The 16490-nt window shown below is 56.3% G+C and overlaps 1 protein-coding gene across 4 annotated transcripts; it reads left to right on the forward strand.

Annotated features, from left to right (window-relative positions):
* The first annotated feature begins 1272 nt into the window (after positions 1-1272).
* On the forward strand, positions 1273-16424 carry PLD3 (phospholipase D family member 3). Of its 4 annotated transcripts, XM_050928550.1 has the most exons (14): positions 1294-1318; positions 3483-3800; positions 4679-4795; positions 5536-5622; positions 7296-7361; positions 8241-8389; positions 8736-8919; positions 9802-9922; positions 10685-10812; positions 11668-11868; positions 12119-12258; positions 12800-12965; positions 13646-13745; positions 14818-16424. In XM_050928550.1, exons 4-14 carry the CDS (start codon positions 5596-5598, stop codon positions 15015-15017), a joined length of 1482 nt encoding a protein of 493 aa, XP_050784507.1. In that variant the 5' UTR covers positions 1294-1318; positions 3483-3800; positions 4679-4795; positions 5536-5595; the 3' UTR covers positions 15018-16424. The 4 variants fall into 4 exon arrangements, with proteins under 4 accessions (XP_050784506.1, XP_050784508.1, XP_050784507.1 ...); XM_050928551.1 differs by lacking the exon at positions 3483-3800 and having other exon boundaries at positions 1289-1318; XM_050928549.1 differs by lacking the exons at positions 3483-3800; positions 4679-4795 and having other exon boundaries at positions 1273-1318.
* Positions 16425-16490: the final 66 nt, after the last annotated feature.

Consider the following 16490-nt stretch of genomic DNA (forward strand, 5'->3'; position numbering starts at 1 on the left):
AGATCTCTCTCCAACAACCTGGCTTGCTACGGGTGTAACCAGGAGCTGCTGGTTCAAATCCTGACTCACCAGGTGTTGCTTAGTCCCCAGTGCTAACATCACTGCTCAGTCCAAACCCAGAGCGGATTTGGGTGAGTGCTTCCTGAGCTAGTACTAACCTCAGATGCTGAAATTATGAAGCAAGCCCAGTCATCACTTCAGTTGGGTCAAACAGCACAGAGCAGGTGGGACCGGCTGTGTGTTCCTGCCTGGGAGACAGGGCCTACGTGCTGAGGCCATGATCCCCACTAGAGACCCCTACATGCTAATAAGAATGGCAAAGAGCTCGCTCTGTCCGTTTGGGTCGGGGGCCAGCCGACCCATCCAGAGAGGCAGTTCTCTCAGGTCCTGGCCACAACGTAACAGAGGAGGCTCCATCCAGCACCCTCCCATCGGCCCATGACACCAGCCTCCATCGCCCGCCTGTCAAAAGTTCAAACAAGCCCCTTCGTGCTTTCTCCAGTGCTGACCCACGCACTCGGGAGGAGCTCCCTGTAAACCTTTGCAAAGCGGCCTCCTTCACGTCCCTCCTGAAAACTCTCCTTTGACCAGAAAAAACTTGACAGAGGCTAGGTGGCCGGTGGGCTGAGAGCCCTGCCTGCGGCGCTGGCCAGCATCGCCTCGTGCCCTCCCGCCTGCCGGGATCTCGCTGCCATCTCTCGTCTAATGCTCAAGAGTGTCCCTTTGTCCTGGGTGTTAGAGCAGCACCGGGCGCGATGGGCTCCTCGGTCCGAGTAATACACCTAACGAAGGCCGAGAGAGCAGTGGTCTATGCAGATCGTTACTGCTTGAATGCCAGCGGAATGGTCAGGCCTGAACCTGGCTCAGTGGGAGATGGTCTAACCAGCCCAGACAGCCCAAGGGTGGGAGAAAGGAAGGATGATTCCCTCTCCTACAGATGGGGAAACTGAGGCCCAGGGAGATGCGGTGCCAGGGGCAGAGGCAGGCATTGAACCAGACTGGCTGAGTCCTCACAAGGCCCCCGCTGCCGGTGGCAGCCCAGCACCCATCTAGCCAGGCCAGGCATGCAATGGGGCAGGAACGCAAAGCGGGCCCGCCCCGCCCCCGGTGCATTAGCAGAGCTCCTGGCAGCAGCACGTCTGCCCCCTCCCCGGCCGTGCAGCCCGGCCCAGAGGTGGGCAGGCTGGAGGGAGGGCCCGGCTCCACCCCTGGGAGGGGGAAGGCTGCTGTCTCCTCCCCACGGCCTGGGCTGGGTGCGCGGCTGGTGGGGCCGGGGACCCAGGCGGAGGGAGCGTGGGAACTGCTGCTGCTGCTGCAGGTAGGCGGGGAGGGGAGCCGGGGGACCGGGCCCTGCCAGCCGGCTGCCTGCTGGGGGGCCGGGGCAGCAGGACCTGGGCAGAGAGGGGCATTGTGGGTAAGGCGGGGGGCGCTCAGGAGGAACCCCCCCAGGACCTGAGTCACTGGTGCCCTGCACCTTGTGCCATCATTTACGCCCGTGCAAAGAGGGGGCCAGCACTGCCAGGCACAGAGGGGCATGTGGGGCAGCCCACCCAGAGCAGGAGCCTGGCACGATGCCCGCTCTGGCTGCGTCTCCGTGGCACAGCTCGGGCATCGAAACCCTGCAGTTACTGCTCCTCCAGGGAACACGCAGCTGGAATCCTGCCCCCTGACCCCCATCACTGTGATGTGGGACGGGGAGACAGGTGAACCCCAAGGGAACGGCTAACCTGGCAGAGACACACCTGCCCTGGTGCTGGCGACCAAGGTGAGGACTGGACACTGCTCTCCTGCCCTGGATAAACAATGAACCAGAGCAGCAGAAAGTACAGCAAAGCCACTTGGGCTTTCAGTCTGGCCCTCTGCAGCCTGGACGGAAGAGACCCTGAATCCTGGAAGTTGCAGACTTTGTAGAGAAACTGACCCATCTGGAGTGGTAAATCCTGTCTGACTGTTCTGGGACCTGCTCCCAGAGTCAATGGAGAGACTCCTTGATGTCTGTGAGAGCTGAATCAGGCCCAGCAGCTCCCGGTGTGTGGGGCATGTGCATGTCAAGCAGACACGTTGTCTTGCTCTGAACTCACCCTGACATGGCATTTTAGGGACAGGGAAATCTTGCAATAGGCTCTGGTGCTTGTGTGTTTCTTCAGGACCTGAGTTAGAGAAGTGAAAACAGATCCTCAGCCGTGTAACTCGGCAGCGCTCTGCTGAAGTCAATGGAGCGACCCCAGTTTGTGCCAGCTGAGGCTCTGGCTCCCAGTGTGAATTGTTCTTATGAACCCGCTGGTGACCCTTGGGGAAAGTCACTGGCTATTCGCTCAGTGCTGGTTTGGAGAGGTAGGGCTCTCTCGTGGCTAGAGCGGTGCCCAGGGAGCCAGGAACTGCGGGCTCTGCTCCTAGCTCTGGAGGGAAGGGTGCTCCAGTGCTTAGGAAGTCAGACGGGGGGCCGGCAGGATACCTGGGTTCTAGTCTTGGCCGCCACTTCACCTTGGATAACTCACTTCAGCTAATCCAGAGAGACCCAGTGGGTGAGGTAAAATCATTGATTGGACCAACTTCAGTTGGGGAAAGAGACGAGCTTTCAAACCATCCAGGAGTTGGTCCAATAAAAGCTATTACCTCCCCCACCTTGTCTCTGTAATATCCTGGGACCCACACAGCGAGGGGATCCGGGGGCCGGGAGGGCACGTTATGGACGAATGGTACGGCGGGTCAGTGAGGTGCTGGCGAGGGGAGCCGGGGGCCGGGAGGGTGCGTTCGGGACGGCAGGTCGGTGAGGTGCCGGCGAGAGGAGCCGGGGGCCGGAAGGGCGGGTTATGGACGAATGGTACGGCGGGTCAGTGAGGTGCTGGCAAGGGGAGCCGGGGGCCAGGAGGGCGCGTTCGGGACGGCGGGTCGGTGAGGTGCCGGCGAGGGGAGCCAGGGGCCGGGAGGGCGCGTTATGGATGAATGGTACGGCGGGTCAGTGAGGTGCTGGCGAGGGGAGCCGGGGGCCGGGAGGGCGCGTTCGGGACGGCGGGTCGGTGAGGTGCCGGCGAGGGGAGCCGGGGGCCAGGAGGGCACGTTATGGACGAATGGTACGGCGGGTCAGTGAGGTGCTGGCGAGGGGAGCCGGGGGCCGGGAGGGCGCGTTCTGGACGGCGGGTCGGTGAGGTGCCGGCGAGGGGAGCCGGGGGCCAGGAGGGCGCGTTATGGACAAATGGTACGGCGGGTCAGTGAGGTGCTGGCGAGGGGAGCCGGGGGCCGGGAGGGCGCGTTCGGGACGGCGGGTCAGTGAGGTGCTGGCGAGGGGATCCGGGGGCCGGGAGGGCGCGTTCGGGATGGCGGGTCGGTGAGGTGCCGGCAAGGGCAGCCGGGGGCCAGGAGGGCGCGTTAGGGACAGCTGTACAGTGGGTCGGTGAGGTGCCAGGCTGTCCCTCTCAGTGGTTCTGTAGGAAGTTTTGCACAAGAACAGGTTCAGCAGGATCTAACATGCCATTCTGCAGGCCAAGTCCCCTCCAGGCCTGCCGGGAACAGGCACCAGGGAAGGGCGCCAGGCTCTGCATTTGCCAGGCTCCAAAGGCCTTTGCATGGGGCTCCCATGGCCTTACGCTCAAAGGCTGCCTTTGCCAGCCTCCGCGGATCTCCTGGGCTCCCCTGGACAGGCAGCATGGTGGCGGGGTCCACCGCGATGAAGAATGGGGGTAGCAGGGAGGAAGATGAAGAGCTGTTTTAGCCATGTGGAGGTTGATCTGACAGCTGGACCTCCCTGAGGAGACATCACAGAGACAGGCTTAGATTTCAGTTTGGACAGAAGGTGAGAGGTAAGTCAAGGAGACGGTAGCTGAACTGATGTGTGTAGATGAGATGGCCCAGAGATAAGGTGTAAAGGGAGAAGAAACAGAGACCCAAGACAGAGCTCTGTGGAAACCCCACAGGATCCTTTGAAGGACACCCTGAAAGAGCAATTCGAGAGGCAGGAGGGGACAGAGTCTCTGGAAATCTTATCCTCCCTTGGCTTCAGAAGAGCAGGGCTGATGGCGTGAAAGGCGAGGACGACGAGGATGGAGCACTGGGTCTGAGCTGGGCTAGTAAGGGCTCATTAGAGACTTTGCATGGGGTTGGGGAATGTCCTTCCTGACCTCTGCAGGCGAGCGGTCACAGCCCTGAATGTGCTAACTGACCCTCCTGCAGCGAAACTTCCTTCTTTTGGATTGCCCAAGACACATGACAGCCTCCCCCGTGCCTGGTGGCTCCAGCCTTGTGACCCACGACACTTGCCCTTGTGAAATCCAGCCCAGAAGCCAGTGTCCCCATCCCCCACCCCAGCAAGGAGGCCTGGGGCAGGAAGGGCGATGCCCGGGAGTGAATTCAGCACTGTGCAATTCATGGCACAGCGACTGCGTCCGCAGTGGAACCAGAGAGATGGGGGAGGCGCTCAGCAGGCATGTACTGCACCCCCGTTGCAGCTGCGAGAGCCCTGCGCTGCATGAGTGGCTGGGCCAGAAACCCCCGTCCTGCTGCTTACGCTGGGTGTGCTGAGGAGAGAAGAACCCGGAGAGAGGCAGCCGGGAGAGAAGGGGCCGCGAACTAGCGAGAGAAAGCAGTATGTGTCGGGCTGAACAGATGGGGGTGCAGGGAAGGGCTAGACAGGTCGATGGATGGATGGATGGTTTGTCCAATGACTTTTTCCTAATTTCAGGCCCACTCAGACATTATAGGCCACAGCCTCCGCTGGGGCGTCTTAACTTCACAGGAGCGGAGCTGCTGAACTCGAGCTGTGGGCCTATGGATTTAAAGCCCAGTTCGAACACTGCAGGTCCTGGGTTTGGGTTCTGTGTGTGAATAACTCGCCCTGGCAGTGTGCTAGCAGGTGCCTGCTCAGGCCATCCCAGCTGGCTCGGGGGCTCCGAGGTTGGGGCTAGGACAACGTGCATGTGTTACTGAGTGACTCACCCGAGGCAAAGGAAAGCAGGCCGGGGGCTTCACGGACAGGAAGAAAGGATCCCAGCACAGCTAGGAACTGCCCACGGTTCTGCTCAGGGCCTTTGCTGAGAGAGCTGCTGTCATAGACACAGACCCAGGTTACTGCCCAGCGCTGGCAGCCAAGCCCTGTTCGCTGGGGTGACATCCCATTTCACCCCAATGGCAGATATTTGTAAGGGGGCCCCAGGGCAGCTGTGCCCCATTTCCCCCCCATTCCCAGCTACCAGAGCGTGCGCTGGGCTGAGTTCTGCTCACGGAGCAGCCACAGAAATGCCAGCCCAGGACAGAGTGCAGAATCCGTAGCAGTAATGAGGATGTGAAGCTAGAAAGAAACCAGCTGTGGTTTTGGATCCCATGTGCCAGCTGTTAGCGCACGCCGCCTCTCGCTGGTGAGCAGATCACGTTTGCCCTGGGATCACAGAGGGAATTAATGTGGCAGTCACAGGGTGACTTATAGCCAGTCACCTTCTAGAGTATAATTTAGCGGGACCGGATTCTGATCTCACTTCCGTTGGCTTAAATGAGGTGTAACTCCAGTGAAATCATGTTCTGCTCCCATCTGGCCTTTTCCAGGTTTGCTGGTTCATTCTCCTGCTGTGTAACTCAACACTGGGCCTACGAGGTTCTGGAAAAATGAAGCCCTCTGTAACCCCCAATAAGGTATGCCTTAGAAACGGACATGAACGCTACATCTCCTTCTCAGATCCTGCCATTGGCTGCTCTAGTGAAGGTCACGGGTCTGTGTGGGCTCCGGTGAGAATGTCCCAGGGTCTCACTATCCTGGTCTTTGGATACACGCTTGAGGTTTGTAAGATGCTGAGCCCCAACATACGTCTCGGTCTGTGCTTAACCAGGCAGGAGCCTGACAGATGCACAAGGTGCTGCTGTGCCCTGGGATTGTGCAGCAACGTTAACTTGCTTCAGTATTTTACTGCAGTGCCCGAGTAAACGGGAGTCAGTTGGTGCTCTGGCCAGAGACAGCTCTGAGGAGCAGCCAGGGGTCATGGAGTAGAAGCGTTTACATGGTCTGAATCTACGTTGCACTCAGCCCTCTGTAAAACAGGGACGTCCACATGCATTCAAAGGGGTGTGGTGCGTTCTCCAGCCAGGGGCAGTGGCTGGGATGGAGGCGGCTGGGCCTGGACCAGGGTCAAAGGGAAGAGGCAGGAGCAAGGCAGGGCACAAGCCAGGGTCTGCTTTGCTGCTTGGGAACTTCTGGTTTACACGGCTGAATTGGGCAGCCAGAGGATTCCGTCGCTCTGGTCTCTTCGGCCAGGACTTCCCGCAGTGCCTCATCCTCCAGTAACTGGTGGATGTCACTTTGCTGAGCTCCCCAGAGGCAATGTGGTGCATCAGTTACCCAGGCTCCCACAAGCCTAGGTTCTACACCCCCGCATCCTTACAACCAGGACCAGTGGCCAAATGCCCAACATTGAGATTTGAGCTGAGGAGAGAATTTTGCCAGATACCCTTCATGTGTGATAGTAAAACGCTAACTCAGAGCCCCAGAGGCCTCGCTCTGGAACCTCCCCTCAGCTGAACCTGCACAAAGCCCCTGGGTTAGGTTCTCCCCGAGAGCCCGTCCCCTAGAACATGTGGGACACTAAAATCCAATAGTGGAAAAAACCCACAGAGGAAGCCAAAGGTTACAAGGCAAAATGTGAACGCCACTGCCAGGCCAGGCTTGTGACTGCAATTAGTCCCCGAAGCAAGTGGGCTGTTTCCATAGCAGTCATTGGTGCCTGGGATCCTTTGAATCCCAGAACCGGATCTCTTTTCCCTTGGACCCAAAACAGACTCTTCCGTTTCCCCATCATTTTACACCTCACAGTCTGCTGGCAGTGAAATGAGCGAGAGCAGAGTGAGATTGGTGCAAATCGAACCACTGCTCGGGTTTGCTTTACAAGCAGTGCACCTAACAGCTGTACTGTGCAGTCTTTACAGAGCAACTCGCCATCTGCACCAAAGGACACACCTCTCCCGCTGGAGCTAAAGAACTGGCTTCTTTAGCCAGCAGCAGCAGGAGGCTGTTGTCCTCTGTGGTCCAGCCACTTTCCAAGCATCAGGCAAAACCCCAAGGACCCCAAGGGCTGCAGGATATGGTCTAATAACGCACGGCAGCTTGGGAGGAGTTATGGCCCAGATGCACAGAAGGATTTAGGCTCTGAACGTTCACTGAAAGCTAGGAACTCAACTACTTGTGTTCATCGGGGCCTGTCGCCACCCCCTGCATGCTCCCAGTGCACAAGCTGCATCCAGTCTGCAGGTGAGACTTCAACACTCCCGGTTGTTTCAGATACAGCGTACAGCTGTCTTTTCTTGTCCCCTCACAGCTGAACGCTCTAGAGAGCCAGGAAGAGCTCCTGCTGCCTGAGCAGCCAAACCGGCTTTCCCAGAAGGTAAGTTGTCGCCAATGGGCTGAGCTCAGCCAGAAAACCAGGGAGTCAGCAGAGCGGAACAGCTCCATAAAGGAGACGCTTGTTCTGCATTCCCCTTGTCATGCTGGGCTGGTTCTGCTTATGTTTGCATCATGCCCCCGGGGGTGGTTTTAAGAGGCGTGAAGTTTACAGCTTGTGTTTGCTGAGAAGTGGCAGAGCAGGGGACGCTTAACAGCTCCACTCCAGGACTAGCCCCAAGTCAACAGCCCCCGTTTGCCATTCACACCGGATTTGCACTGGAGCGACTCTCTTGAGCCAGATCCTCAGCTGGGGTAGATCAGCATAGTTCCATTGGCTTCAGTGCAGCAATTGCCAGCTGAGAATCAGGCCCCCTTGGCTTCGGGGACTTGCTCCCAATTTACAGCTGCGGAAGTGAGCACAGAATCACGCCCAGTATGTTCTGTGGATTCCGTTGCACCTGTTATGACCCGCTGGGAAGGTGTCTTGTGCCAGTCAGACTTGGCTACACCTGGGCATGCAGGCAGAGGAGTGGCTGGGATCAGAGGGCCTGATTCTTCTCTTACTTACACCAGGGTAAACCAGGAGTAGCTTTACTAAAGACAGTAGAAATACACCAGTTTTACACTGGTGTGAGACCTGAACTCTAATCATTGTCTTCTCCTTGTGCGGTCATTTACACCAGTGCAAAGAGTGCGGGGGGGTGCAAAATGCTATCTGATTCAGTAGCATTTCACACCCATTTTGCACTAGTGTAAATGACTGCACAGGCGCAGGGCAGTGGCAAATCAGGCCCAGGCTTTGGCTTTTCAGCGGAACGTCTCAATCCTGTGTGTGCGGCTGCCTGCCAGTCTCCATTTCATTCTCTTTTTCTGCCCCCAGTATCCCCGCTGTGCCCTGCTGGCTGTGATCCTGGTGGGCGTGCTCTTGGCCGGGATTCTCACTCATCTCTTAGTTTTTCTGTTCGGTTCCCCTTTGGGAAGAGGGAAAGTGGGGCAGGATCCAGACAACACGTGTAGTGACCCGTGCAGGTGAGTGACTATTCTGAGCATGGGTTTTTAATTATTGTATGTCAGGGAGTCTTGGCCTTTGCTCACTAGCAATCCCCAGCCATCTGCTCAGTTTCTCCCATGGCGCGCTCTGCCAGAGTACCAGGCAGCCTAGCCCAGTATTCTTTGCACCCAAGTATTAATGATCTCAGAGCAGGCCCAGTTCACTGCTGTCCTGTACCATGCACAGTCATGTACACAGCAGTGCAACACTCCACCCTTGGGCCTCACCCCACTTTGCACGGCTGTAAGTGACGGCAAGAGGCTGTGATGAGCTGGGCCCGACGGGTGACAGCTCAGAGGTTATCAGTGTTGTCGTCCCTGCTAGGATTGTGCTGGTGGAAAGCATCCCCGAGGGAATGGTGTATGAAGACAACAGCACAGTGAACCCGTCCACTTTTCAGGCCTGGAGGAGCCTGCTCGGAGGTGCTAGGAACAGCTTGGACATCGCATCTTTCTATTGGACCCTGACAAACGATGACACACACACTCAGGAAGCCACAGCTGACCAAGTAAATAGCAAAAGTGTAATTAGGGGCTGGATCCTGCCTCGGGCTCAAGCCAGGGAGTCGACCTGTTAAAGTCAGTGGAACTGCTCCCCTGCTCGGCGTGTGCTCACAAGCTTTGCTGGATGGGGCCAGAACGCTCCTGAGCCTGCAGGCTGGCGCTCCCAGGGCTGCCACCAATGTGACTACGTTGTATTGTAACTTACAGGAAGATGCTGGACTGATCTAACTGCATCACTTCCAAACCTGTGTGTAGAAAAGTGCCGAGACTCTTCTTGGTACCGCTGGATTCATGCATTCACTCTGCCACCACTGTGTCAGTGTGAGTGAAACACACAGGAGCCAGCTGTCCCTCAACTGGGGCAGAAAATTGCAGTTGAATCAGCTGAATCCACCCCCAAATTAGCATCTAATTACCAAGCCAGTAACAGGTTCCTCGTCCCAGGCCATCAAGGGAGCCAGTTAGGGAAGGCTGTTGAGTGGAACATTGATTCGCCAAAGTCTGAGCCTCCTTTTGCAAAGCCTCTTTCATGGCTGTGGTTAGATCAGAGCGGGGCATGCTGGCTCGCATCCTGGCAGAGAAAAGAGACAGGGCCAGACTGGAAGGAGATGTGGTGAGTCCACCCTGCCCACGCAGGGAGCACTGTGAGCTGTGAGGGCAGAATTAGCTGAAGCAGGCCCAATGCACAGCCCCTGCCTCACGCAGAGAGACCAGCACGAGTCGGGGTGAATTTCCCCGAGTCGGTGTGATGCCCGTGGGGCTGCGTGTATAGGCACATGCACATAGCCGTATGAATCGTGCCCACTTTGACCTGGTGAGGAGGCAGCATTGGCAGAGAGCCCCTCGTCTGGACTTACTGGTGTTTTTAACCCCTCTTTTAAAAACAGGGTGAAGAAATCCTGGCAGAACTGCTGCAGTTACCCCAGCGAGGTGTCTCGGTGAGAATCGCAGTCAGCAGCCCATCCTCAAAGCAGCCCCTGGATGACCTGCAAGCGCTGGAGCAGAGCGGTAAGATTCCTGAGTACCGGGGGCCCAACCTGAGACCCCCTGATGGGGCCTGATTTCCAGAAAGAGCTGAGCATCTGCCCTCTGAAAATCAGCCACTTCGTGGTATTACACTTTGGGGACCCAACATTCACTAGGCACTTTGGACTATCTTGGGTGTTCTAACACCAAAGCAGCCTGCATAGCCCCATCAGTGTAAGTGACTGGGGCATAGGCAGTCTTGCCTAGTGGTTACAGCTGGGCTGAGGTCTGCCCACCAGGGACAGGCGTCACGGGGCAGGAGTTGGAGGAATCACAAGGCTGGATCCTAGGGTCAGAGTCAGGCCGGGGTCAAAGACTGGAGGTTAGGGGAAGTCTGGCACTGCAGCAGCCATGGTCCGTGTGGTTGCCCAGACAAGTTCCTAGGTGAGCCCCTGGGATTAAGTAGGGGCACATGGCCAATCTGAGGGCCACAGGGTACTGTCACTTGGGGTCTCTTTGGGCGGTACTTCCTGCAGCATTGGAGACCCAGGTTCTAGTCCCTGAGTCCTTACAATCAGCGCTCAGGAGCAGCCCTCTGATAACGAACCACTGGGCACTGGCTGGTGATGTCATTAGAGGCTCTGCAAGAAGACACCCGAGGAAATCAGGAAACGGCTCCCCAGCGCCCCCTCTGGCCCGTTTCTCCCAGTTCGATCCACTTGGCGCCTCTGCGGCTCTCTGAAGGGACCGTTCCAGTTCCAGGACCTGGCTGTGAAAGAGCTCCCTGTCCTTTACATACCCTAGGGGCTGCTGTCCGCAAAGTCAACATGCGCAGGCTGACTGATGGGGTGCTGCACACCAAGTTCTGGATCGTTGACAAGACCCACATCTACCTTGGCAGCGCTAACATGGACTGGCGCTCCCTCACCCAGGTAAACACCTCCTAGGGGCAAGAGGGTCTTTGCCCGAGCTGGGGTGCCACATAGGCTTGTGCCTTTGATGGGCTGTTCTTCATCTGGGGTTGTCAGAAGGAGCCCTGCTTGAGGGGGCAGGCGCTGGGCGGGCTCTGAGCTAGGACTGAGGCAGGGCCAGGCTGGGGTGTAGGGAAAGCTGAGGGAGTGTTGCTTAGTGCCAAGAGTAGGAACTGGAAGCCAGGACTTCTGGGCCGTGGTCCCAGCTCTGCTATTGACCTGGGGCCCCGTCTAGCATGAGGGCATGGAGCCTGACCCATCCGGACCCCACTGAGGTCAATGGCAGGAGAGGAGCCAGCCACATGGACCTCGCTGTGGAACTGGGGCACTGGTCTCTAACATCTAGGATTCTTCATGCCCAAGCCTGCAGGGGATGGGAATCCTGGGGGCTGCTAAAGACCCTTCCTCAGGAAAATCAAAGCATCTCTGTAGCGAAGTGCCCAGGGCTCAAGGTCAGAGCTGCTGTGTATGGCCCCTCGGAGGGAGACCGTGTGGCCTGCTGGAAACGTTATTCCATGCCTGGTGCCAGGAGCAGTTTGGACTAGCTCAAGCACCACTTTGAGTGGCTGTTCTTCAGCTGGGGCTGTCAGAATGAGCCCAGCAGAGACCCGGCAAGGCCAGCGCTGTCGCTCTGATTCTTTGGGGCGCCCAGGTACCGTGGTGCTGATATGAGAACCTAGAGAGATTAGCTGGGGTGGGGTGGGGAAGGAGACCCCCGAGGCTCTGAAATATGCAGCTTACACAACCACAGCGCTGGGAATTCCTCACGCCAGCCAGGTGCACGTGACAGAGAGTTCAGTGCTGCTTGTCCCACAGGTGAAGGAGCTGGGCGTGGCTGTCTACAATTGCAGCTGCTTGGCCAAGGACTTAGGGAAGATGTTTGAAGCCTATTGGGTTCTGGGAGTGCCAGATGCCTCCATTCCATCGCCCTGGCCGGCCAATTACTCCACCACGTACAACAAGGAGACGCCTCTGGAGGTGCAGCTGAACGGGACAGATGCCGACGTGTACCTTTCTGTAAGTTGAGGCACCTCAGGGTAACCCTCTTCTGCCCCTTCTTATTGGTTTCATGTAGGAGTTGCCATAATCAAACAGAGCCTTGTTCTAGTCAGTCACCTCGCCTCCTGCAGTGGCCAATACTTGCTGCTTCAAAGTGAGTTCAAGCCCCCCATGGTGCACCTGACCAGTCAGGCCGTGCTGCACATGGAAGGACAATTTTCCTCCCAACCGTGCAGCCGTCAGCTTGACCCCTCTGTACTGTGCCCAGAGCTCCCCGCCAGCCTTGTGTGCCGAGGGACGGACGGAGGACCTCCATGCACTGCTCAGTGTCATCGACAATGCCAGCCAGTTCGTGCACATCGCCGTGATGAGCTACCTGCCAACCATGGAGTTCTCGCACCCAAGGAGGTAAAGCCTCAGCAGCCCTTTGCGAAGCAGCTCTCGGCCCGAGCACGCAGCTATGCTGAGTTCGCAGCGCAGTGCGTGCCGCTGGAGATTTTCAGGCATGAGCTGTGTCTGAGTTGAACTCGGTAACAAGGGCAGGGGGTTGTAATCCTCGTCCTTTAAGGGTTCACCCATCTCCACTGCCTGTGTTTCCTCCTGGGCCCTATATGCTGCTCAGACATCTCCCTCCTGTGCCACTGCCAATCCCCTCCCTGCCTTTTTCACGCCACACCATCTCTTGGGAACCGCCAGGATTGCGCAGAGTAAAACCCATGGGCCCTGTTTTCAAAAGGGGCCTGTGATTTTAGCAGCCCAAATTGAGATGCCCTAAGGGACCCGATCTTCATCAGATGTCCCTTCTTTCAGGCATTGCACATGGGGCATCCTAAAATTGCTAGTCCATTCTGAAAATTCAGGCCAATATATTTGAAAAAGTTACTTGAAAAGGACCCCAGGAGCTAGTAACTCGGAGAGGCGCCAGGCCAAGCCTTGTTTGTTTCCCCAGGTATTGGCCAACTATTGACAATCATCTCAGGAAAGCAGCCTACGAAAGGCAAGTCCACATTCGACTGCTGATTAGCTGCTGGGAGCACTCCAAGCCAGCCATGTTTCCTTTCCTGAAATCTCTGGCTGCCATGCAGGACAATAGGACGCACTACAGTGTGGAAGTGGTGAGTAATGCTCTGAGCTCAGCGCAGCAGCAGGGGTCAGGAATCCTGGAGTTCGGATCTTGCCTCTTACACTCATTCCCCTTCTTGTGGCTTTTGGCAAGTCCCTAAAGCCCTGATCCAGCAAAGCACTTAAGCCCACGGTTAAAGCTAAGCACGCGTAGTCCTGACCTCCATTGAGACTGCTCCTCTCTGGACTGGTTTCCTCATCCTTAGAATGCTGGAGCATTTGCCAAAAAGATTTCTCCAGGGTCGTATTTGTGATAGGAGACCAGCTGGATCCAAAGGGCCTCGCTGAGGCTAAAGGGACCATTGTCCCTCATTCCCCAAGCTGTGAAATCAACCTAGCCTTGTCAAACTAGGAACCTCGCTGATCACGCAGTGCTGCCTCTGAGCAGGGTTCTCTGGGAAAATGGGCTGTACACGCCCAGCAGGGAGCGCGTGTCCTGGAATCAGCTGTGAGGGGAGCACAGCAGCGAAACTGGCGGTGGCAAGCCCCGGCCAGTGCTGTGGCTAGGAGTCGGTTTGGGGTAGATCTGCACGGTCTGGTCCGTAGCAGCTGGATTCTCGGGTAAGCTGGCAATGGGTTCAGAGCGGCTCTTTCATGGCCGGTATCTGCGGTGCACTGATGCGTTAGGACACTCATCCTGTGGGGTCTTTGCTTTCCTCCCTTCCGTCTGAAGAGGCTCTTCACCATTCCAGTCAATGAGACACAAGCCGAGATCCCCTACGCAAGAGTCAACCACAATAAGTACATGGTCACCGACAAGGTGGCCTATATTGGTGAGTAGACCCCGAAGGATCGAGCCGCCACTGCTGACGCCTCCCTACCGCCACTATTAAATACGTCCTGTATCCTTCCTCCCTGTCGCACTGACAAACCATCTCGCCGCACACAGGATAATATAGTTCAGGGTTACATACTAAATAACCCAGAGCCCGGCAGAGCGCCAGAGCTCTAGGCGAGCAAAGGCTGTGCTGTGTCCAGCCAAGATTTGACAGGAGATGGCGAGGCGGCGCGGCACAGACTCCGACTGCCGGCACAGGAGACGCCCTTGCATGGACGGTGGGGGGAGGAAGGTGAAAGTAGCTGGCCCCGGGGAACGAGGAGGGGGGCAGAGCGAGAGGCCCGCCAGTGGTACGATTCTCAGCTCCTCACTCCTGTGTGCGAGGGGCGATCCTTACAATGGTGTCAGTATGCAGGGGCCTAAGTCTGCTCTGATTTACCTTGTGCTTCCCGTAGCCTCTGGGAGCAGAGACTAGTGCTGGGCCGCACCCTAAGGCCAGGGGCTGAGACCGGCGGGGGTGGACGCCTTACACCAGCCCCACCCAGCTGGGGCGGCACCCACGGATGGGGCTGCTCAGGGGCCATTCCCACTCGCTTTAAGGCCCTTTTACACACTGCCAGAATGGTATAAAGGGGCCTTCTTGTGAGTGAGACTCGGGCCCTGGGGCTGTAGGGTCAGGAGAGGGGCAAGGCCATGAAGTTGTTTAACTATGAAGTGGGCAGCTTTGAACTCAAGCCTGAAACAGATAGGGAGCCAGTGGAGGGGCCTGCACGTGGCCGGTCCGTGCTCCCCATCAGTGCACATGAAAGAACAGCAGCTGCGTGCTGTGGTGCTGGACTCGGGGGGGAGGGCACATTCCTAGTTAGGACAAGAGGAGAGGAGGACCTGGCTGAGAATTGCAGGCTGGTGGCGTACCCAGGAAATGCTGGCAGCAGAGACTCTTGTCTTTGGACATGCCTGGGTTGGTAGAACAGATGTGTGCGATATGGGAGAGCCCAGGGCTGCCAGCGTCATGATGGCAATTGGGCCGGCAGGTGCGATAAGCTCTCCCCTCCTTCTCCCCGAAGGTACCTCCAACTGGTCAGGAGACTATTTTGTCAGAACAGCAGGATCTGCGCTTGTGGTAAACCAGAGTGACACGAATGCCCAGGGCGAGCTCTCAGTGCGGGAACAACTCCAGGCCGTGTTCGAACGGGACTGGAACTCCCAATACAGCAGCGACATCAGCACCTTGGGCCAGTGGGAAGACATCTGCAGAGGTCACTAGGAGGCTACGCCACTGAGGACTGACAGAAGGAAATCCTGGCATCACAGAACAACCCGGCTACAGCATGTCAAGGATACACATCAGGGCAGCATGGCTACCCCAGCACTGCAAACATGGTGGGGTTGACATGTCCCTTCCAGGGCCTGAAAAATCTGGTGTCACCTGGTTTCTTGTTAGCCCCTTTGGTTTCTCTGCAATGGCATTAGTCATTTTTTGAGCCCTGTCTCTCTCTGGATCACAAGGACACCCCATCTTCAAACACTAACAGCTGAGCCAGGCTGGGGAGAGTTCATCCTTTTCTCTACCACATCCCCGCTGCTGCTTTCCCTCTGTGCTGAACTGAGCAGGAACTTTCATGTGTAGGCCAGTGGAATGGGCTTCCATAGCGTCTGATATGTAATTGTCCAGATCCCCATCAAAGGGTTTGTATACAGGTGCCAGGAGATGGGAGGTGCTAGTAAAGTCTAATTTGTGTCTGTATTTTCAATCCATTCGGAAGGAAGATACAGCGAGTTACACAGGGGGAGCTATACAAAGAACATATACACGGACACAGGACGGAATTCATCAACGTTCAGAGGGACAAGGCATGGCCAGGGAACCACTGATGTCCTACTGCAGCCCTAGTTTAAATACTTACGCAGTAACTGAACCGATGCCTAGGTCTTGTGCTGCCCCTCTGCCTGGGGGTGAATTTCACCAATGGATCATTTACTCTCCATGAATTGATACGATCTTCCGAAAATTCACTCCAAGGCAGGGACCTGTAGCAGGTCTCGCAAGGAACAAGGAAAGCATTAACTCAGTAGCTGAAAACTTGGAGTTAACAGTAAATAGGTTTGAATAAAGTCACCAGTTATGGAGGTGCATTCAGGTAAAGGCTGAGTTCCATTTTGTACTCAAAGCAGGGATTCAGCATCTTTATATTGTAAGAAAAATGTAGTGTGCCCTCCTCGAGCATACTGTATTTCCTCTCTCAACGCAGAATGACTCTTCTGAGAATTTCCATGTAAATCCATTTGTTAATTCACACATTCAAATAAATACACAACTGGTTCTTCTAAAAAATTAGCCTGTGTCACTCTTTTCTTTGTCCCAAATGAGCTGAACAGAATAATGTAGCTATTTCAAACTTTCCATAAGGTTAACATTAATGGAACTCTGGTGCCGAGGCTCTGTCGGAAGCAATAGTTTGTAATAAAGCAACATGATTCAGTATCGTGAATGGAGAGATTACAGAGAAGTTCAGGTAACTCTTAGCTGGGCCCGGTGTGACAGAGATAACCTCACCTATCCTGTCCAGCTAGTTTGCAGCCATGAGTCTATGAGAGACGCAGTGCTATTGGGAGGCTGGAGAAGTGCCAAGAACAACACAAGTTGGTCCAATAAAAACTATTCTCTCACCCACCTTGTCTGTCTCATATCCTGGGACTGACCCAGCTACCACAACCCTGCATGCAGAGTTCTCACTGT

The sequence above is a fragment of the Gopherus flavomarginatus genome, chromosome 18, assembly GCF_025201925.1.
Source record: "Gopherus flavomarginatus isolate rGopFla2 chromosome 18, rGopFla2.mat.asm, whole genome shotgun sequence".
Lineage (NCBI taxonomy): Eukaryota > Metazoa > Chordata > Testudines > Testudinidae > Gopherus > Gopherus flavomarginatus.

Excerpts from the sequence above, each read along its gene's own strand:
- PLD3 (XM_050928549.1), top strand. The coding sequence starts at position 5,596 with ATGAAGCCCTCTGTAACCCCCAATAAG. Across the intron at positions 12,259-12,799 it reads GAGTTCTCGCACCCAAGGAG|GTATTGGCCAACTATTGACA; the intron begins GTAAAGCCTCAG and ends TTGTTTCCCCAG. Across the intron at positions 13,746-14,817 it reads CGACAAGGTGGCCTATATTG|GTACCTCCAACTGGTCAGGA; the intron begins GTGAGTAGACCC and ends TTCTCCCCGAAG.